This window comes from Microtus oregoni, unplaced genomic scaffold (assembly GCF_018167655.1).
Source record: "Microtus oregoni isolate MIOR12 unplaced genomic scaffold, Mior012 000268F_000, whole genome shotgun sequence".
Classification (NCBI taxonomy): domain Eukaryota; kingdom Metazoa; phylum Chordata; class Mammalia; order Rodentia; family Cricetidae; genus Microtus; species Microtus oregoni.
In genome coordinates, this window is record NW_024544941.1 from 19135 (window position 1) to 42665 (window position 23531).

At 44.4% G+C, this 23531-nt stretch overlaps 1 protein-coding gene across 1 annotated transcript; it reads left to right on the top strand.

Annotated features, from left to right (window-relative positions):
* Positions 1-5888: 5888 nt before the first annotated feature.
* LOC121445661 (rhox homeobox family member 2B-like) lies at positions 5889-12933 on the top strand. Its single transcript, XM_041647805.1, has 4 exons — positions 5889-6163; positions 6335-6755; positions 9184-9229; positions 12737-12933. Exons 1-4 carry the CDS (start codon positions 6097-6099, stop codon positions 12785-12787), a joined length of 585 nt encoding a protein of 194 aa, XP_041503739.1. The 5' UTR covers positions 5889-6096; the 3' UTR covers positions 12788-12933.
* Positions 12934-23531: the final 10598 nt, after the last annotated feature.

Consider the following 23531-nt stretch of genomic DNA (forward strand, 5'->3'; position numbering starts at 1 on the left):
CCAAGCAGTTTCTTTATTACTTAACCAATGAAATCAACAGATAGAAAGATGACCCTCCTCCATCAGGGAGGAGGGGAGGAAGTGTAAATTTTTGAATGGAAAAATAAAACATATTTTTAAAAAAGAAAATGCCCCCATTGACATGCCCACAGGTCAATCTGATGGAGGCAGTTCTTCTGCTGAGGTTCCCTCTTTCCAGGTGACTTCTTCTGTGTGTGGGGAGGGGGCGAGGGGGGAGTTGCTTGAGATAAGATTTCTCCAAGTAGCCCTGGCTGTCCTGGAACTCACTATGTAAATCAGGTTGGCCCCAAACTCACAGAAATACGCCTGCTTCTGACTCCCAAGTGCTGGGATTAAAGGCGTGCACCACCGCCAACTGGCTTTTCTGCTGTTTTTGTTTTCTTGTTTTGTTTTGTTTCCAAGACAGGGTTTCTCTGGGTAGCCCTGGCTGTCCTGGAACTCACTCTATACACCAGACTGGCCTCGAACTCACAGAGATCCACCTGCCTCTGCCTCCTGAGTGCAATCAGCCAGTAGTGCCGTGAAGATCCTTCACAGAAATCCTGTGGATCATGGGACTAAAACTGCTGGCAGAAGGGAAAATGTTATAATTTAAATATGTTTGCTACATTGGTTATGGATTTTTAAAGTTATGTGAACAATTAAGTAGAAAACTGAAGTTTTTAAAGATTTTATATTTTCCTTTGTTTTCATGAAGTAAGATTTTTCCCTTTGCTGGAAAAATGATAAATTTGGCTCTAATATATATACTATTACAGGATTTTTTCATTGTTTAAAGCAACTAGATTAATCTAAATATATGTGTTCATCCATATATAACTATATATGTGTATACTTGAGATTTTCATTGACTCAATTATATGAAATAAGTAATTTTGAGATTTAAAATAAAATCCCAATAATATTTTTAAAAAGAAAATCTAGCGTGATTAGTCATGCGCCCTATCAGCAGTCCCTGTCGTTCTTCTTGTAAAATACAAAGGAATATTTTTGTTAACTATGATATAAATGTAAGATTTTAGTATCTCTTGAAACATTTTTAAAATAAAGGAATCCCATCTTATTTTTAAGGTGCAAATGATTTTTTTTAATAGGTGAAATCAGAAGGCCTTAAGAACACTGCTGGTCTGCCAGGTGACCCGGATTTGATTCCCAGCACTGCCAATAGGGGGCAGTGCCTATTCTCCAACTGTGCCTCCTCAGGGCCAGATCAGCCACCTGCCTCAGGTGGCAAAGGGTTTGAGAGGGAGGGAGGTCATCTCCCCCTCACCCACTCTACCATATTCCAGATGAGGGCTGGGGTCTGATCTCCCTCAAGCATTCCCATGGCCTGATCATCTGTACCCCCATCAATGGGGGTCAGCTCTACAGTGCTGCCTGGACAAAGTGCAGGGCCTACCTTCCTGAGTGCTGCAGTCTGTGAGGGGCAGGATCAGCTCTCCCACTCTTGGACCCTGGGACCAGCTTTTCCCGCCTGGAGTAGGTAAGGTGCCTGGGGCAAGGGGTATCTCTCCCTCCTCATGCTACCATGGGATAGACCATGGGCTAGCTCTCCACTCGCATGTCTTCAGGGTTGAATCACCTGCACCCCAGCTCTGCTGTGCTGTCCTGGCAAGGTGCAGAGCCTGTTCTGAGAGCTGCAGTGGGTGGGGGCAGGGCCAGTTCTCCCTAGTGCTTCAGCCAGTGAGGGGCAGGACCAACTCTGTGCAGCCCAATCCTCACTGCTTTCAGTGGTGACAGGAGCCAGGGACATACCACAGACCACAGAGGCAGCAGGATCACAGACCCAGCCAGTTCCAAGCCAGACAAGGGCCTTAGGGACAGCCCAGGCCCCCAGTGAAACCATGGCCCTGGTAGCAGCACAGGCTCCTCAGATCTCCATGGCTCCAACAGAGGCTCAACCCCCCAACAGTGATCTGACCCTTGGTGGTGCTCAGGCCCTTGATGCGTCTGAGTGGCCCTTAGTGGCAATATGGGCCATGGATAGCAATACAGGTCCCTGCTGTGGTTGGACCATGGGCTCAGACAGGGTCCTCGGCAGGGGCCCAGGCGCAGATGTCACAGTGGCCCCAGGTGGCAGTGCAGGTCCCTCTGAACAGCATGGCCTGTGAACACCTGTATGGCCCAGGTGTCAGCCCAGATCCTGAGCATCCACACAGGAATCTCAGACATCAGTGCAGACCCCGGCTGTGGCAGGGTCACTGACCCAGACTTGGTCCCTGCTGCAGCTCGGGCCCATATGACACCCTGGGCCTAGGTTGCAGCACACGACACTCAGGTCAGTATGGGTTCAGCAGTGGTACAGCTCTCAGGCACCAAGAAGGCCACAGGGTGGGAGCCCAGATCCTGGGCATCAGTGTGGTGTTTGGTAGCAACACGGGTCACGGACATCAGCACAGACTCAGGCTGTGGTAGGACCACAGGCCAAGACATGGAGATCTCTCCTGGGTGGTGACAGAGAGGGAAAGCTGGCAGGCTGAACCAGACCAGCTACCAGCCAGACCCAGAATCAGGACAACAAGGTAGCCCACCCCACACCCACCTCATCTATGAGCCTCTAGAGCACGTGACAGCACAGACCCAAAGCTGCAGGGTCTAAACAACACGGGGGGTGGGGGGGAGCAACACAGGATATCCAAGAGGGTCCTAGTCAGGGCCCAGTACCCACAGCGCAGCAGAAACCAGAGGCCCCGGACCAGACCAATGACTCCGTGCAATGAGCACTTTCAAGAAAAGGGCATATATGTGTGGACTGAAGGGTGACCTGTGACACAGCACAGCTTCTGCACCGAGGTTTGAGGGGTGTTTGATTTTTTTTGTGATTTGGTTCGGGTTTTGATTTACTTTTAAACTTTATTTTGGCAGGGGAGATTGCAAGGGCAGAGGGCAGGAGCGAGGAGACAGGGGAATGAGTCATATTAGGATGTGTGATGTGAAATTCACAAAGAATCAAGAAAATGTTTTAGAACTAAATACAAATAAAAGCAAGATGTATGAAAAAACTGGAGATGTCATTAAAGATTCAAGACCCACTCCGCAAGCAGTGTGGCGGTTTCTCAGGAAATTCGGAATCAACCTACCCCTAGACCCAGCAATACCACTCTTGGGAATATACCCAAGAGATGCCCTATCATACAACAAAAGTATATGCTCAACTATGTTCATAGCAGCATTGTTTGTAATAGCCAGAACCTGGAAACAACCTAGATGCCCTTCAATGGAAGAATGGATGAAGAAAATATGGAATATATACATATTAGAGTTCTACTCAGCAGTAAAAAAACAATGACTTCTTGAATTTTGCATGCAAATGGACAGAAATATAAAACACTACCCTGAGTGAGGTAAGCCAGACCCAAAAGGAGGAACACAGGATGTACTCACTCATAATTGGTTTCTAGCCATAAATAAAGGACATTGAGCCTATAATTCGTGATCCTAGAGAAGCTAAATAAGAAGGAGAACCCAAAGAAAAACACATAGTCATCCTCCTGGATATTAACCTTCATCAGGCGATGAAAGGAGACAGAGACAGAGACCCACATTGGAGCACCGGACTGAAATCTCAAGGTCCAAAACAGGAGCAGAAGGAGAGAGAGGACGAGCAAGGAACTCAGGACTGCGAGGGGTGCACCCACATACTGAGACAATGGGGATGTTCTATCAGGAACTCACCAAGGCCAGCTGGACTGGGTGTGAAAAAGCATGGGATAAAACCGGACTTGCTGAACATAGCAGACAATGAGGACTGCTGAGAAGTCAAGAACAATGGCACTGGGTTTTGATCCTACTGCACGTACTGGCTTTGTGGGAGCCTAGGCAGTTTGGATGCTCAACTTACTAGACCTGGATGGAGGTGGAAGGTCCTTGGACTCCCCACAGAACAGCGAACCCTGATTGCTCTTTGGGCTGATGAGGGAGGGGGTGTTGGTTGGGGGAGGGGGAGGGAAATGGGAGGCAGTGGCGGGGAGGAGACAGAAATCCTTAATAAATAAATAATAATAATAAAGAAAATAAAGGGGAAAAAAAGAACCACTCCGTGTTGGTCAGTATCGTGTCTACCCTTTCAGCTCTCTGTGGTACCCATGAGACAGCCTGGGATCTTCCAATATCACATGGTATAGAGGGGCACTGAACAGCAGAAGCTGGGTTTCAAGAGTTCCAAAGGCTGTAGCCCCCAGTGACTTCTCTAGACACACAAGGGGCCATGTTCTCCTATGCAAGGCTGGAATTCCTCAGCAGGGTCCTGATCAGAAGGGTTCCCCAATCCCTCTGAACTCCTGCTGCAATCTGAAGCCGCCATGCAAAAGGGGACATGCAAGAGGGGCACCTGCAGCTCAGGAGAGCAGGGCTGTAGCTCAGTGGAGTTCTGTCCTAAGGGCCTGAAATGCAGGGCCACTTGAGAGACAGGATAGAAACACCTGCATTACCAAGGAGGCTATGGGACAAAGCTGTATGTTCACAGAATTTCTGAAACCAACATGGTTAACATTTTAAAAACCAAATCATGCCCTTTGCTCTCTGCTTGGCAGGAAAATGAGGAGTGACAGACGGAACTGATAAGATGAAATAAGAAAGGGATCTCTCTCTCTATGCCTCTCTCTCCCTCTTTCTCTCTTTCTTGAGACCAAATGCCCAAGGCAGGATTAAAACTCCCTCTGAGACAAAGAAGGACTTTGAAGCTATTATCTTCCTGTGTCAGTGTTCAGCCTGGGACAGCCTGTCACTTTATGCAATTGGGGAGCTCAAATCCAAGCTTTTAGAAATTCTTGCCAAGGACTCTGCACAATGAGCTACATCCCCAGCACATAAATGAGTGTCTTTATAATCACAGAAGGAAGAGAGAAAAATATTTCCCAGGTCCTGGGGACCTCAACAAAAGGAGATTCAGGTCATACAGTAAAAACAAAGGGCAGGAAGCAAACATATGCAGATTTAGCGGTGAGGTAGTTACCAGAACTGTGAGGTAAGTCTTATCCTGGAAGAATTTCAGCACCAGGGCTCCAGAATATTCCCAGCACCAAATAGAGTGTGTCTGGACAGACACTAGTACTTTAGGGCTCCTTCCATTTTAAGAGTGACCAGAACATGCTTGGAAAAGCTGGCTGCCTTGGAACCAGTCTGACCACCTGCCAGGAAAGGGGCTGCTTGACTCTGGGATGGAAACCAGGCACAAAGGCCTGCTCTTGACACTCTGACCATTCACAGAAGACGTTAAAAATGCGTTCAAGAGAAAGGTGAGGAACCTCAGCACAGGTGTGACTATTCTCACGCTTTGCCAGCGCTCATGAAGGCTGGACGGTACTACTAAGCTCCTCCTCAGTAGCCCTGGTGAAGATGAGCCCACCGATCTGCCTGCTGAACAGCCCCAGGTCCTGCAACCCTGCCCAAGCTCCTGCAAAGTCAGAACACGGAAGCAAGGCAGGATCTACCTTGCTGGGGAAGTTCAAAGAAGAGCCTCCCAGATAAACACATTACTTAGTACCCATTCTCTGCCAAGTTGCAAGGACCCAATGTCAAGACTAAGAGATATTGTCCTCACATCTCCACAAGGTCTTAAAGGCTTCTGGTGGATCTTTTCTTGCCCCCTGCAAATCGGTTCCTGTGGTTGACCACCACCCGTTCCCTAGGAAGATAGTCACCATGGTGAAAGGACTCATGAAGTTGCAACTCGGAAGGCCCCTTCTATTCCGTTGTCCAGGTGCCACCCGTTCCCGCACAAACACATGCAGCTCACTCAAGCTTCAGGCTGCACTCAGTTTTGCCCCTGAGGATCGCAGACCATAACAACTGCAGGCCAACCGGAAGCCAGGACGGCATGGCCAGGATTGGATACATGCTAATAAGGACTATGAGGGGGGGGGGGGACCCGGAAACCAGGAAAACCCCTGCGGGTTGAGGAGCCTCACTCCCAGAGCGGTAGAGGGCTCCAACTCAGAAGCTATAGAGATATAGCAAGTCCTTGAGGCTGAGAGACCTTACTTCCGGAACGTCAGGGAGCTCCGGCTCCGACACGTCAGAGGCACGACGGACAGCAAGCCATAAGCCACTGCAACGCCGGCATTCTGGAAGGACATGGAGCGTCAAAACTTCGATTACCTGCTTTACGTGGGACTTGACGACGACGATGACAACTGGGATGGTCAGTGCGTGCTAGGAACGGTGGGGTGGTGCTGTCCATGGGGGGAGGAGCGTCCACAGAGGCGGCGGGGCAGGCCCCGTGTACTGGCGTCGCCTGTTGGCGCTCGACTTCACGGGATTTCGCATCACGAGGCCCTGTCACCTCGGTGCCCTTTCTGTTTCCCACTTCCAGAGGCTGAGGCATCGACGGTCTTGCAGGCTGGAGAGGGACGAAATGAGGAAGCCAGTGGACCGGGCCAGGCTGGGCGCGGAGCCGCAGCCGCTGCAGCCATAGCCGCAGAAGCAGCCGGAGCAGAAGCAGGAGAAGGCCCCTCAGCTGCTGGCGCAGCAGGCCCCGTGGATGATGGGAACCAAGAGGGCGCTGTTGGTGGCCATGGCCAGGAGAATGAGCCACAGCCTCAGGAGCCAGATCGTGGGGCCATGGGAGACAACCAGGCTGTGCTGTCCTTGGCCGAGCGGTGGTCCTGTGTTCAACCCGTGAGGGTGCTGGTGCCTGAATTCCGAGTCCATTACCAGCACAGGTTCACCTTGGCTCAGCTCCAAGAGCTGGAGAGCGCCTTTCAGCGCAGTCAGTACCTCACCACTGAGGAGGCGTGAGTAGCTTGCCTAGCTTGCTCTGTTGTTTGTTGGGCCTCCAGGTTCCACTCTTGTCCTCGTTTTATTATATTTTTAAATGTGATTTTTTTTTAATTTCTCTTATTTAAGTCCTCAGTGTGTGTGTGTGTGTGTGTGTGTGTGTGTGTGTGTGTGTGTGTGTGTGTGTGTGCTTGCATGTGCATATCCACAAAATTGCACCTATGGGGAACAGACGACAACTTTCAATAATTGTTTCTCTTCTCCAATCACGTGTGTCCCCGGTGTTGAACTCAGGCATGCAGGCAAGCACCTATTTGTCTGAGCCATTTTGCTACAGTGGTGAATGCGAGGGTGATTGCAGGGCCAGCCTCAGCTACAGAGTGGAAGGTTATCTTTAGATCTCCTGAGTGACTTGGGAGCATGGGGGTCACTGGAGAGGGGAGAAGGGGAGAAGAGAGGAGGAGAGGGGAGCAGACAAAAATGTGTAGCCCAATAAAACCAATTTAAAAAAAAATGAGCTGGACAGTGGTGGCGCATGCTTTTAATTCCAGCACTCAGGAGGCAGAAGCAGGTAGATCTCTGTGAGTTCAGGGCCAGCCTGGTCTACAGAGCTAGTTCCAGGACAGCTAGGGCTCTTACACAAAGAAGCCATGTCTCGAAAAAACAAATAAACATATACACACTTATGTATGGTTTTTACTACATATAACATATAATATAACATATATTAATATATTATATTATCTAATTGATATATTAATGTGTATTAATATGTTAATATACTTTGACATATTATTTAATGTGTTATATAACATACTATATAAATATATTATAGATTAACCTATAATATATTTATATATTATTATACTACATATATAAATATACAATATATTATAATATAATTTATATAATGATATAATATAGCATGATGTAATAATTGTTATATTAATGTATTAAAATACATTAATATATTAACATATTGATTTTATTAATACATAAATATGATGTTTATAATATAGTATAATGTATGGTGATATAGTGTACATTAAGTACATTAATATATGATATATAATATATTGATATGTATATTATTACATATTATGTATTATGTGTTATATATTACATGCTTATTATATATTAAAGACCAAAATATATGTTATATAATTTATAACATTATATTATAATATATTGTGTTACTATATATGTTGTATATTAAATATTATATGATATTGCTGTGTTATATGTTAAATATCATTTATGATATATTGGATATTGTATGATATATTAAATATAATGTATGACATATTAAATATTACATATTGAATATTATATGATCAACATTAAATATCATATATCATTGTGTAATGTATATATTTGGTTTGTAATATATATTAAAAATGAAAATAAAAAACAACCCGAGCTGAGTGGGGTGGTTCAGATTTTTAATCTCATTGCTTGGGATTTGGAGGCAGGTAGATCAGAAGTTCAAGGTTATCTCAGTTCTATGATGAGTTCCAGGCTAGCACCATATCCATTAGGCCATTTGTGTTGAGAGTGAAGCTATATTCCACCATGCTGTTTTTTTTTCTATCAGGGGTGGAGAAGTGTGGGAGTGCCTTTCTCTTCTGACTTTCTGATATAAGACCTCACTCTGTAGCAAGGCTGTCCAGGTACTTGCAAGGAGTCTTCTACCTCAGTTTCCAATGGTGCTTGGAATTCAGGACTGTGTGGCTAGTGTTGTGAGATTTTATAACATTCACCTTGGGCCTGCTATGACTTTAATATTTCTTTACCTTGATTGGCAAGATGGCTCATCAGGTGAAGACACTACCAAGCCTGAGATCCTGAATTCCATTCTGAAGACACACATGGAAGAAGAGGACTCCGGCAAGCTGTCCTCTCGCCTCCCATATACACCATTGACACATACACACATTAAGAAAAGAAATAAGTGTGATATTTCATTTTTCTGATGATTAGCAGGTTGGAGTACCTTGTGTATTATTTGAATATTTAAAATTCTGGGATGCTTCCATTAATCTTTATTTGAGCTTCCTTCTATCCTGACAAAACATGTCACCTGGGCTTTCCCTATGTACATTTGTTTTGTAGTTTTTGCCTTGTTTTGTGTTGGGTTTAGTTTTTGCTGTTGTTGTTTTAAGTCTCCTGTATGACTACACCTAGTGTTAGGAGCACTGTTTTGAGGATTTTACTAGACAGTGTTAGTGGCTTTCAAATTGCTTATTAGAGATATACTTTGGTTTGCATATCTACTAATGGTAATAAAATAATTTGTTCTAAAACTCTCAAAATTCTCAAAGCGAATATCAGAGAAGGTAGAGAATGAGACAAAATATTTCGAAACACATATAAAATATCTTTCTCATATTTAATTTTACATATCCATAATTCCAAATACTGAATGTCTTCCATTTTTACCCTCAGGAAACGATTGGCATCTTGCTTGGGTGTAACTGAAGCCAGAGTGCAGGTCAGTAAGCACGGAACAGCCATTTGGGAGGAAAGTGATTCTAGATGTTACTTTATCTGCAGGTCCTGTTGGTCCTCTGAGTCAAAATTTGTGTTGCTTTTTTAATTTTCCATGTTTCATATTGACTTTTAAATATTTATCTCTAAATTGTGTGTGTGTGTGTGTGTGTGTGCGCGTGCGCGCGCGCGCATGCACATATGTGTGTGTGCACCCAAGGGAGCCAGGAGAGGGCATAAATTTCCTGGAGCTGGAGTTACACGTATGTATGAGCAGCCAAATGGGTATTAGGAACTGAACTCAAATTCTCTCCACTCCACGTCCCTAATAAGCAATTTCATAAAACACTAATATGAACAGCAAAAACTTCAAAAGAAATGCTCCTAATGCCCCAAAAGAGTATCAGTTTTACAGTGTATACATATATATCCTGCATATTTATATAACATTCGTAGAACTATCTTATATATTATGGGTACATATTTTCTAAGCTAAAATGCATACATTCATAATTCAGCCACAAGATACATGTATATGTAGTACATATGTACTTAAGTAGTAAAAATAGTTTAGTACATTCTTTGTTCCTTAGGAAGTTATGTGTCTTCTGGAAATGAGCCATTCCTGATTAGTAGGGCTTTCTAGTTCCATTTTCTACCCACCAGGACCACAAATCTCAAAAGACATTTTGAGTGACCTAGAATGATGGTTTAGTGGTATAATATATAAATATAAATATATTATAGACTAATCTTTAATATATTATGCAACACATAAAGTATATTAACATTAATATATCAATTAGATAACATATTGACATGTTATGTATTATATGTTAAATATTATATATTATATGTAGTAAAAACTATACATATGTGTGTATGTATATGTGTATATATGTATTTGTTTTTTCAAGACAAGGCTGTCCGGCCCTAGCTGTCCTGGAACTCACTCTGTAGACCAGGCTGGCCTTGAACTCACAGAGATCTACCTGCCTCTGCCTCAAAATGTCTTTTGAGATTTTTGGTCCTGGTTGGTAGAAAATGGAACAAGAAAGCCCTACTAATTAGGAATGGCTCATTTCCTCAGGAGCAAAGAATTACTAAACTATTTTTACTGCTTTTTTTGGGAAAAGATGTGTGTGTGTGTGTGTGTGTGTGTGTGTGTGTGTGTGTGTGTGTGTGTCTGTATTTTTCATTTTTGAAATTTAACCCAAAAAATATTCCAGGAAAAGATGGAGAGGTTGGGCTGGGTCTCCTTCAGATGGCATTTGCTACCAAGGACAGTGGGCAGCTGGCCAATACCCAGGCTACCCCAGCCCACTTCTCCCTGATTACTCCAGAATGGGAGAGACAGTGGAGGTGCAGCTGGGAGCAGGGGCCAAGGGTGGTGGCTCTGGGGTAAGAAGCTGGGCTGAGGCTGGGGAGAGGTGGGGGTTCCCATGTGCAGTCATCTTTGCGCAGTGACAGCCTCGAAGCTGTCAGGGCTAAGAACCTACATAGGTGTGGGTGTGGCAGGCTAAACAGGACGCTGTAGCCAGGTATCTGGGAAAGGCAGGCTTGGGGCTGGCCTTCCCTTCTAACTGATGGTCTGCCGGGGTCGTCCATAGCCTGTCATGCCAGCCTGTGAGGCCCCTCTGTTGCTGCCCATCTGAAGGCCAATGACATGCTTACCCTCCTGCTATATATACAAGTATCTTGTGGCTGAATTATGAATGTATGCATTTTAGCTTAGAAAATATGTACAGATAATGCATAAGATAGTTGCATGAATGACAGTTATGTAGGATATATATGCATGCATTGTAAGACTGATTTTCTTTTGGGGGTTAGGAGCATTTCTTTTGAGTTTTTTTTTTTTTTTTGCTGTTCCTATAAGTGTTTTTTGAAATTGCTTATTAGGGACATAGTATGTTTTTATTTTTGCTAATGGTGGAGGATAATAAAACAAAATTACCAGTAGGGTTTTTTGTTTGTTTGTTTTTGGAGGCAGGATTTCCCTGTGTAGCTTTGGAGCCTGTCCTGGAACTCACTCTGTAGACCAGGCTGGCCTCAAACTCACAAAGCTCTGCCTGCCTCTGCCTCCCGAGTGCTGGGATTAAAGGTGTGCACCACTCCCCAGCAAGGCTGGCATTCTTTAAAAAGCATTTCTCTGGGGAGTCATAACGTGTTTGTGATATATAAATTACCCAAATAAGTGTAGCTAGGGGATCCATGACACTAATTTTAAAAACTAATAATAAATTCTATCCTTACAGGGGGAATTGCTGATAATTTACAGGCTGAACTCATATAACTAATGAAAACTTATCTTATGGAAACGAAGAAAATATCCAGTTAAATTACCTACTCCTACTGGGTTTTTAAAATTTTTATTAGTCTCTGAAAATTTCATACATGTTTTGATCATATTTGTCCTCCCCCAACTCTTCCTCCATCCACCCAACTTTGTGTACCCACTTTTTATAACTCATCCAGACCAATTTGTGCTGCCCAAATATTGCATATCTAAGACTATATATATATATATATATATATATATATATATATATATATATTCTGAGATTTTCTGTCCTGCCCAGTACCCGCAGTCATTAAGTTCCAAAGAAATCACACAGTGGTCTACATTAGTTATAAACTGATTGGCCTAGTAGCTCAGACTTCTTATTAACTGTTAAAACTTATATTAGCCCATTATTCTAGTATATGTTAGCCACATGGCTCGGTACCTTTTTCAGCAAGGCAGTCACATATTGCTTCCTCTGCAGCTGGATAAAAGACTGCAGAGCAATGGGCTTCCTTCTTCCCAGAATTCTCCTGTTCTTGTGGCCCGCCTCTACTTCCTGTCTGGTTGTCCTGCCTATACTTCCTGCCTGGCTACTGGCCAATCAGTGTTTATTTAAAATATAACTGACAGAATATAGACCACTGTCCCACACCATGTATACACACAACACACACACCCTGATGTTCCAAGAAAACAGTTTCCTTGTGGTCATGCACAGCCTCTGGCTCTTACAGTTTTTCTGTCCTCTCTCCCAAAATGATATCTGAGCCTTGGATAAAGGCATGGAGCATATTTGTGGATGACAATTCTTCAAACTCTTATTTTCTCTGCCTATTATCCACTTGTAGTTCTCTGTGTTGATCACCATTTACCGAAAATAGAAGTTTCTCTAATGAGGGCTGAAAATTCACTAATCTATGGATAGAACTATAAGTCATTAGGAGTCAGTTTAATATTATTCTGATTTAGCAGTGTTAATAGTCATATGTTCTCCTCTAGGACATGATCTATCTGGGCACAGGTTCTTGGCCTTAATAATGGTGCCAGCTATGGGATTCAAAGTGTCATCTGACCTATATCTAACTGGCAAGTACTGGTTACTACAACTAGGAAAGGACAAAGTCTTTATTAGTAGAGGTTAAAATTCTGCAGATTCCTGCTGTTTTTTTAAGTACTTCAATTATTTACTACACTAAACCTTTTCCTTTTCCCCAATCACTGTAGAGATGGTTTTTGAAGAGGAGAGAAAAATACAGAAGATATAAGAGACTGTGAGCACCCAGAGGTTCTCCTCCGGCTTCCCATAACCTCTTTCTCTGAAGATTGTGGGGGAGACCTAGAGTGCCACTCTCACCAGGTGTCAGATGCTCATGAGATTTGGCTGCTGCCAAAACCCCGCTAATACATGCTGATGTCCTCAGTGCTTCTGTTTGCAATAAAGAAGTGAATGCCCACTGTATTTGTCTTGTGTGTCTTCTGAGATTGTTAAGATACATGTCCAAGTTATCAAGGAAATGTCATTTAAACAGGGTGACAAGGTCTCTTTTCAGGAGGCAACACCTCTAAGCCATAGTTAGTTAGCCCTGTGGATTGCAGACACTTTCCAGTTTCTGCTGTAGGGTAGCACTGACATACATGTTCTTGTTTGTCACCCTTCATACTATGCTCACCCCGCTCTTACCATAGAGGACTGCAAGGCTACAGGAAAGACAGGCAAGACCCTAGGAAGAAAGAGTGCTTTTTCCCAATACAGATGATGATCCGTGACCCTCCATACTCAGGATTTCATTCTGGCCCTGGACTCTGACAGAAACTACTCACAGGGTTCACAGGACACAGGCAATGATATGGTAACTAGGCTCCTCCTAACTGTTTTCCCTACCCCACCCATTTCTGTGTGGAACTTTAGTGGCCATAAGTGGCATGGGTCAACAGCCAGTTCTGTCCTAGGTCTTACATTTTGCTGCCACCAATATTCTGTTATTACACCCTTGTCCTCTCAGCCCTGTGTTTACAATAAAGAGCTGACTTCTCAATATCTGTTTCAAGTGCCATCTGAGATGGCTAAGGTATGTGTCTGTGTTACCAAGGGAATGACATTTAGGTAGACCATGCAGATGTGACTTTTCCTGGTGTTGACAGTTAGGAGGACCTCCTCTTGTCTGCAAACTTTTCCTCTCCTCCTTCTCCATCTGCTGCAGCTGCGACTTCTCTAGACTCAGCTTACATAAGTGTGGGCTTCTCTTCATCAGCTCCTGCTACAAGCTCCATAGGATGGGAGGCTTCACCTTTGGAAAGAAGGAAGGGAGAACACAGAGCTGAGGACATTTAAGCACAGTTGTACAGGACACTCAGATAACAAGAACACACTATCTCAGAGCAATGGGGGCAGCTATAGAAAATTTCCCTTCTATTCAGGAATCCTGAGCTGCTTTCCTTCAAGGAGTTCTCTGAAGCATCTCCCTGTTAGGCAATGACCATGAGATTCTACCCGACGCACATCTACAAGGCTACACTAATCAGTGACACCATGGTTGCACCCTGGAGGAGGCCTTGGGCCCCTACTGCTGGCTGTGTACTGAGAAGGTGTGCCCAGGTGCCCTGTCACTCCCTAGTCACGGCTACAGATTTCCCCAGGTGGTCACGTAGTCTTCTCCTGTGGTGTCTTCCTTAGCCCAGGTTACAGTGTTTCTGTTTCATGTTCAAATGGCATGTAATTAGATGTACTTATTCCTAATTGTCATGGGTGGGACACATTCTTAGTCATATGACACCATGCAGTCTTCATGAAAATTGTCAGGCAGACCTGAACAAGGACAACACCAATACAGTCGCCACGATGTAAGGAGGAAACCCCACAGGGCCTAGCCCTAGACAAAGAACTACAGAGGACTGAGGAGTGCTGGGAGGAAGAAAATTAGTCTTCACCTCAGATGAGCTCCCTAACTGGTTATCCAATACCGATTAGTCAGCCAGCCCTGAAATCATATATATTATGTTATATTATATTATATTAATATATATGAATATGTTTGTCTGTCTGTCCGTCTATCCACAAAATTATCACAGACGGAGCCAAAATTTTGAAAGTGAGTGAAATGTGGGGAACATATGGGAGCAGTTGGAGGGAAGAAGTGAAAGGGGAAGCAATGGAATTATATTTTAATTTTTAAATGAAATATTTTAATGAAAAGGAAAGAAAGTTGTCATGCAATAAAACAGACAATGGGGCACATTTATGGGGAAAGTATAAGCAGAAACAATAAGAGCTAAAGACAGTGGCTGAGGTCTGTAGTCACAGCACTTGAGAAGTAGATTGTATGTGAATCAAAATGCCCTGGTCATCCTTGGCTGCACAGCAAGCTCAAGTCCATACTGCACTACACGAGGTCTCCATCTAAATTTTTAAAAGTGGGACTGGGAAAGGGCTCAGTAGTGAAGATGGCTGCTAAGTAAGCATAAAGATCTAATTTTGACCCCCAACATAGATGTAAAAGCTAGGCAACATTGAAACCTGGTTTCTGTGAGAAAAGTAGATGCAGAGGGCTTGCTGGCCAGCCAGTCTAACTGTAACTGTGGGCTTGAGGTTCAGTGATGTGAAATACTCCCTTTGTACAATATAAATATTTTTCACTCAAATTGGTTTAATAAAATGCTGATTGATTGGTAGCCAGGCAAAAATTATAAGTGGGACAGCCAAACTGAGAATGCTCGAAGGAAGAAGGTTTGGAGTCAGAAGAATGCCAGCCAGCTAACGAGGAAAACTGAATGTGTAGAAAATGAGATAACAAGCTATGAGCAATGTGGCAAAGCATAGATACAAAATATGGGTAAATTTAAATGTAAGAGTTAGGTCATAACAAGCCTGAGCTATCAGCCAAGCAATTAAAATTTTTATTAAGTCTTCAAGTCAGTTATTTGGGAAGTTAAAGTGCAAAACAATCCCACACCAGTTTGGACTTATTATTAAAAGGGTTATTTATTTGAGGGAAAAAAATCTTACAGAACACCATCCTACATGACCAGGAAAGGAGTCTAGTCTCCAGAACCGGAGTCCGAAGTAAGAGAGCAAGAGGAGGGCTGCTGCTTCTTCTTCTTTTTTTTTTTTTTTATTGAGAAAAGGAAAAAAAAACAAGTTTCTGCCTCCTCCCAGCCTCCCATTTCCCTCCCCCTCCTCCCACCTTTCTCCCCCTCCCCCCACTCCTCTCCCCCTCCCTCTCCAGTCCAAAGAGCAGTCAGGGTTCCCTGCCCTGTGGTAAGTCCTAGATCCTCCCCCCTCCGTCCATATCTAGGAAGGTGAACATCCAAACTGGCTAGGCTCCCACAAAGCCAGCACATTAAGTAGGCTCAAAACCCCGTGCCATTGTCCCTGGCTTCTCATCAGCCCTCATTGTTCGCCATGTTCAGAGAGTCCGGTTTTATCCCATGCTTTTTCAGTCACAGTCCAGCTGGTCTTGGTGAGCTCCCAATAGATCAGCCCCACTGTCTCAGTGGGTGGGTGCACCCCTCGTGGTCCCGAATTCTTTGCTCATGTTCTCCCTCCTTCTGCTCCTCATTGGGACCTTGAGAGCTCAGTCCAGTGCTCCAGTGTGGGTCTCTGTCTCTATCTCCATTCATCACCAGATGAAGGTTCTATGGTGATATGCAAGATATTCGTCAGTATTGCTATAGGATAGGGTCATTTCAGGTTCCCTATCCTCAGCTGCCCAAGGAACTAACTGGGGACATCTGCTGCTTCTTTTTAAAGCGAAAGAGACCACACCCCAGTGAGTTGGTGTCTCAAAGGCTGAAGGAGCAGAAGGAGCTCCCACAGCACCTCCCCCTTTTGTTTAAGTAAGAGAGTTCTAAACCTACTACAAAATTATATACGCTAAGAACAAATATCCTATTCTAACTAGCTTAAGTCTTGTATAATAAATAACTTGGCCAAGTCATGAGAAAAAAGTAACTACATTTATCCAGTCTTCAATCACATCAAATATCTGAGAAGGGAAATAATGTTACCTGAGTAATTAGGAAGTGTAATCAAACAACTTCCAAAACATGCAGCAAATCACAGAGACAACTAGCTACCTGGGCAATCACCCAAAGTCACGTTTGCAGCGTTGAAGCAACAAACTTTGGCTAAGGCCTAGAATAATTGACAGATTATTTTTAAAGGCAAGAAATTATTCAAAACCATCTTACCCTGTCTTGGCATAATTTGACACTTCTGCTTATCCATTTCCAGATAGTATATATTTTGTCAGTAGTTGAGGTATGAGAAGTTCCTTGCCCAGAGGCCAGTTTTGCCAAGAAGAAGACAAGCTCCAAGTGGAGTGTCTTTGGTGCCCAACAATCTCTCAAGAATAGATCGGTGTTGCCAGGAACGATTGTGTCTCTCTACCATAAAACTCTAAGTTAGATTAAATGCCATTTTCGACAGTTCTTTGAGGAGGTTGAAGATTATCAATTTATACAGAATTTATACAGAATATAATCTCTATGTATATAAAGAAGCTGATTAGTCTAACTATAAATATGACAAACATAGATGACTATTGATCTACGATTCCTAATACCTATCTAACTTAAAGACTAAGACAAGAAACAACTGTGCAAAAATTGAGGACAATGACCTCCAAAAGTAAACAATGTACAAGTATACATTGCAATATGGTAAATATATATACCAATACATAAATAATATATAAGTATCTTAATCAGAGGTAGAAATGTACACTGCAATATGGTAAATATATATATATATATCAATACATAAAAATGTTTTAAGCAGAGGTAGAAGCATGCATGCATACAATATTCAATATATTCAATATTGTATCCAATATTCAACTTTGTATCCAATGCAATTGTCTATAAACAATAACTCACAAATACCAATCTATTATCCCATCATCCAATTTTTCTTTTTTTTAATCAAACAGATTCCTGAGCTTATAAAATTTCTCCCCCAACCCTCAACCGTATATCAACTATAATCAACCCCTAAATGATGTCCCTAAGTCTGAGGACAAACTGTGCTGGGAGAGGGGACATCATCCTCTAGAATTACTTCCAGCTTTCATGGGGGTGACGTTCTTTCTTGGGGATCCTGTGAAAGTAAAATGATGGTTAAATTTCAAGATCAATGTCTTTTAAAATTGCAAACAGTCTCTGAGTATTTTCTGGAGGTCTGGCCAGAATGTTGTACAAGATGTGCACCATTTCAGCTAACCAAGTTGAAACTGTCTTGTGCAGCTGGTGCCCAAAACAGGTCTTGTAGTAGCGCTATCAGTATCATGACATCATATCAACCAGGTGGAGTTGTGGTTGTGGGGCCCCATCTTCTTCCTGGAAACTTCAAAGATTACTCAGGAAAAACTCATTGTTCATTGTGGAAAACTTAAACATTATTTATATAGACATATACAGATGTATATATTCAATAAAAGGCATGATAAAGACAAAAATAGATATGAAGAAAAGCAAAGATGTTTTCTAAATTCATTTTTCTTTCTGTCCCATATTATGGCTCTTGACGTGAGACATAAACTCCAAAAACTCTATTTTTTTTTCTCTTAACAACAGGCTTGGAATTAGAGAGGGACTGAGCCAGAGTCCAACTCCAAAACCAGCTCTATAAGTTTAGAAATATAAACGTATATTTTAGATATTTATACTTACAGAACCTATTCAGTTTTCTTGATAGTCCCTATTGGGTAGTTATTTTTCCAACTGTCAGTATTCAAACATCCAGAGTCCCATGAATTTTTCACAGATGAGTGTTTTCTTGTGGGGATAAGAACAGAAAGAACCCTGCCCCTATCCTATGTTTTTCTTACCACCTGTATGATTATCATCATTGTGGATGAGGTGTCATGTCTCCTTTCCAAGAGGTTTTTCCTCTTCGGCGTATGATATAGAAGGCCTACTGCTGCTCACTCAGCGATGTCACCCTACAGAAGGAGACCTTGTCATTTGTTTTAACTGGCATTCCCTGCACAAATGTCATGGATAACCGGCACACATACCATACTTATGCAGACGACACATGAAGCAAATGAACTACAAGGTATTTATTTCAAGTTCTTAGAGAGGAAAGATGGAGTAACGTGAGTGGAAGAACAAATGTGACCGCAAGTGGCTCCAGGTCAAGGGTGGCACACTATCCCTTGTGCACTGTCTTCAGAGAAGTGGAGTGGGGCCCAGGAGGAGCACTGCTAAGCTCTGACAGATTCTGCCCTCTCCAGAGCTGCTCTCTCCTCCTCTTGAACCATCTCTACAATGAGAGGGAAGAGGGATTTGTTCAGTAATCAAGACATAATCAGAAAACACACCATGAGGCGTTAGCTGCCCCTATATTTTATACTGCACAGAAGAACCTGCTGTCTCACTGCCCTAATTCTGTGAGGGCCTGAGAGGTTGGCACAGGGTCCATTGCTTGACTGGAATGTCGGAGGCCCTGTTTTCCACACCAGCACTGCAGAATAGTCCCAGGACAAATGTCCAGAAGTTGCATGTCTTTTCCCTTCTCTACAGTAATCCACTCTGGAGGATGTGAGCAGCATTTTCAGGCAGATGCACCACTGTGCTTCAGACAGCCAGAATGCTGGGTGCCCTAATCTGTGTGGCTTTACCAGGCTCTTCAAACAGCAGGAGGAGGACAGGGCATATGGATTCTATGCTTCCCCCATTCCCATCAGTCTCTGTTTAACCAATTTACATCAGCATTATGAAGAGTGCAGGGTTCACCCTGTGAACTATCCTCACACCCAGGTTACCCCTGTAATGATAGAATCTATGCTTAGTTTTCAGTGTTTCAAATAGTGTGGGATGGTGGTGCCCCTAGCTACAATGATTTCAATCCTATATGTAATAACCCCAGGAAGACTCCACAGAGAACCCTAACTAAAGGACATCAGCACAGAAGGACTTGAGTGTATGTTTACCTATTATAAATGTATTGTTAATATGGAATGAAAGAAGACATAACAGAGCAGGACCCTGACTTGCACCTAGGTACAGTGGAGGACAAAGTCTATAATAGATATGTGGGAAAGCATATCCAGAGGCAGGGACATCTGGAAGAGTTCAGAATGTGTGTGTCCAGACTGAGCTGTGGCATGTGGGGAGAGGAGAAGGGGCGGGGGAGACAGGGGAAAGGGAGCCAGTAGGAGAGAGCCCCAGGTGGGGGTAGCAGGCCATAGTCCAGAAATGCCAGTAACTGACATGTGTAAGATGCTTAGTAAGAAGAACGTCTGTCCAGGGCATCCCAACTGTAATGGGACACCTGTCAGAGACAAAAACGCTCTAAGTCACAGGGGAAAGGTGTCCCTTGTCCCTCTTATTGGAGCCCAGTGGACATAAGAAGAACTTCCTGGTGTAGAATGGTGGATTTGTAGTAACAGTAAACACAGCAGGCAGCTTGGAGTAACACTTACGCAGTAAGAAGAGGAGGGGAGAGAGCAGGAGCAAAGGGAGATGTCCCCGTGGGTGAAGAAGGCCAGAGCAGTAGCCAACTGAAGGAGTCATAGAGACGTGGATAGAGTATAGAGTGTCCACCTGGAGGACATATCTGGCCAGACACCAGAGAGATGAGAGCAGCAGTTAGAAAACTGGCAGAGGGGAGCAGTAGCTGAAGGATGAGACCCTAGGTTGTGAAATCTAATGTTGTGGGTGGCACAAGCCAGCAGAACCAAATGATCCGCACATACTGAGGAGAGTCAGAGCAGATGCTTGGCGAAGAAAGGCCGAGTTCCCGAGCAGGAGGCTCATTTATGCCTCTCCGGGGAGTCAGCACCAGATGAATTAACAATAAATAAATTAAAAGGAAAGGAACTCGACTGGTCCCAGGTTTCACTGCCAGAAGAATTGAAAAGAAGAAATAAAAACGGAAGGAGAATGTCTGGTCCTGGGCATGATGAAGAAGGGCTATTACAGATATATGGAGAGCGAGGCAGAGGCAGGGACATGTGTGGGAGTCCGGAGGGAACATGACGAGACTGAGCTGTCCCATGTGACGATAGTGGGTGAGGGGATGCAGAGCAAAGAGAGGAAACAGGTGCAGCATCCAGGAGGCCCAAATAGAGTAGACAAAAGAACAGGTAACCAAAAAGAATCTATTATATTGGGAAGGAAAGCTGGGGAAGGGCAAGCTAGCTTGACCTGGCGAGGTTTAGGAAGGGAGGGAGGGAGGGAGAAAGGGAGAGAAGGAGGGAGGGAGAGAGGGATGGTGACAGGAAGAGAGGGAAGGAGAGGGACGGATGGTGGAAAGAAGAGTGGGAAGGAGGGAGGAAGGAAGAGAGGGAAGGAGAGGGTATAGAGGGAGGAAGACAGGGAAGAGGGGGGAGAGAGAAAAGGAGGTGGAAGGAGGGAGGGAGGGAGCGAAGGAGGAAAGGAGTATGTGCCAGCCAGCACAGCCTGTTGCAGGTAGGGACCTTGGGTGCAGGGAGAACCTGGTGGCCAGGTCTGCTTTGATATGCTAAATAGACACTTTAGACACCTGTCCCTGGTTTGAAACCTGAAACATACAGCTATCGACACATAGAACATTTACATATTTTGTAGTTACAGCACACATGTCCATAATTTAAGCACAGGACACTTGTGGGTGTGATACATGCATGTCTAAGAGAGAAAGTAGCTTTGTTCTAATCAGTGTCCCATTAGGAAGTTGGCTTTGGACTGAAATGTGCTGGTTCTGCATAGTGAGGCGTCTGCATTAATATCCTCCCCACCAAGACCACAAAGCCTGAAAATTACTTCAATGTGGCTGCAGCGCTGGCCCAAGGATAAAGACACTTGCTGCTCTTGAGGACCTGAATTCAATTTGCAGCTCACGTGTCTTCTGGTTCACAATTATCTGCTGGAGCGCGGGTGCACGCACACACACACACACACACACACACAGAGAGAGAGAGAGAGAGAGAGAGAGAGAGAGAGAGAGAGAGAGAGAGAGAGAGAGAGCACATGTATTTTAGGTCACAGTGTACATGGGAATCAGAGCATGGCTACCTGGACTTGGTTCTCTCTGGGTCTCAGGTCAGAACCATTTCCTAGGCCCAGAGAACAAAATGTTAAACTCATGTCAGGCACAAAACACGTGTCCAGAAAGTGTTCATTGCTGGCCACACAGTTCTGGATTCCCAGCAAGAGAAAGACTTAAACAAGAGCCATCCTGAAAGTTAGAGTCCATTCTGGGCTACAGAGTGAGACCCTGCATAAGAAAAGCTAAAGATAAGAAAAGAAAAAGAAAAGGCCAGGTCTAAACCACCAACAAAAAGTGTCTCTTGGGTACTGGCTGTACATAACTGAGGACGGCCTTGAATATGAGACCTAGGGTCTTTCTCAAATGCTGGGGCTACAGACACACCTGGTTTAATAAACACAGTCAATTTTCCCGTTGCTGAGATAGTTTTCTCTATAGCACGAGACTATATTGATTTTTTTCAGTGCTGAGATTACAAGCAGAAGTAACCATGATCAACACTGAAGCTTCTATCTTTCTCCCTTCTTCTTCCTTTTCCACACAGAGTAAATGCCCTTACTGTCCTGGAACTCACTCTGTAGCCCAGGCTGGCCTGGAGCCCCCTGAGATCTGCCTGCCTCTGCCTCCCAGTCGCTGGGACTAAAAGCATGTGCTGCCCCTGGATTGCACTGAAGCTTATCTGTAAGGAAAATTTTCTTTGGGGAGGGCACAGAAATTTTCAGAAAACGCCAAAAACAGCAATTAAGGGAACTGTGTCGATGTGTTTACCGTGAGTCAGCACTAGCCAAAACATATGCGATGTCCAAATGTATCCCCATTTCCAACAAAGACAGAGTGTTACCTGTGTGGTTCCAGCCACATCTCAGGCTTCCCAGGCAGTCCCGACCTGACCTCCTTAGATCAACAGGCACTGGTCAAACATTTCTACTCGGTCCCCTAAATACTACCTGAGAAGAGCCCATCACAGAACCCTAGGACAGCAAGGCAGGGCTCCTGCAGACCTGAATGGGTGGATTGATTTCCGTTCCAGAGGACAAATAGGAGGCAGACAAAATGGCTCAGCAGATAAACCTGCTTGCCAGACAGCATGAGGAGCCGATTTGAGCCCAGGACCTACATCCTTGAAGGAAGGAATCAAGTCCTTCAACCTGTCTGTCCTTTGACCTCCAAATTTGAGACACAGCTCCCCCACCCCGACACCAAGACAAAGAATAAACCTTCAAAATGTAATGTAAGCTTTTCAATGAATGAAAACATGGACAGGGGTCAGCGGGCCAGAGGCCCCTTTGTAGCAGCTTTTTTCCCTCTCAAAGGACTTGAGGCCATGCGACCTGCTTACCCTCGTTCAGCATTTAGATAAGGATTTCTCTGGAAAATGTGCTCCAACTCCTGCAGCTGCAGCCATGTGAACCTGTCATGGAGGCGGCGGTGGGGCACCAGCACGGGCACAGGGTGGATGTCAACATCTGGAACCGGTTCAGGCCGTACATCGGACGTCACAACTGGCATGGGTTGGACACTGGGCACTCTACCTGGTATAGACTGGACACTGGGCACTGTAATGGGTACGGGCTGCGCACAGGCCACCCCCACAGGCATAGGCTGCGCCTCAGGCATTGGCATATGTGGTATGTTAGGTTTCTGAAATGGTATATGCTGGACGTTGGGCACAGTAACTGGCATAGGAAGGACATGGGGCTCAGGAACAGGCATAGGGTGTGCATGTGGCATAGTGATTGGTACAGGCTGTGCATAGGGCAGCGTCACAGGCATAGGCAGTACCTGGGGCACAGGGATTGGCATAGGCTGTATATGAGGCACAGGAACAGGCATAGGGCGAACCTGGGGCACACTGATAGGATCAGGCGGCACATGTTGCTCAGTAATGGACATAAGCCATGTGTGCGACTCAATGATTGGCACAGGCTGTATTTCGGGCATGGGAACAGGCATAGGCTGTACCTGGGGCCCAGTGATTGGCATATGCTCTACATGGGGTAGAGAAATGGGCACAGTGACAGGCATAGGTTGTGCCTGGGGCACAGTGAA

Bases quoted from the DNA above. Each gene is read 5' to 3' on its own strand.
- LOC121445661 (XM_041647805.1), top strand. From the start codon at position 6,097: ATGGAGCGTCAAAACTTCGATTACCTGCTTTACGTGGGACTTGACGAC. The intron at 6,164-6,334 runs GTCAGTGCGTGC...TCCCACTTCCAG, and splicing joins CGACGATGACAACTGGGATG to AGGCTGAGGCATCGACGGTC. The intron at 6,756-9,183 runs GTGAGTAGCTTG...TTTTACCCTCAG, and splicing joins TACCTCACCACTGAGGAGGC to GAAACGATTGGCATCTTGCT.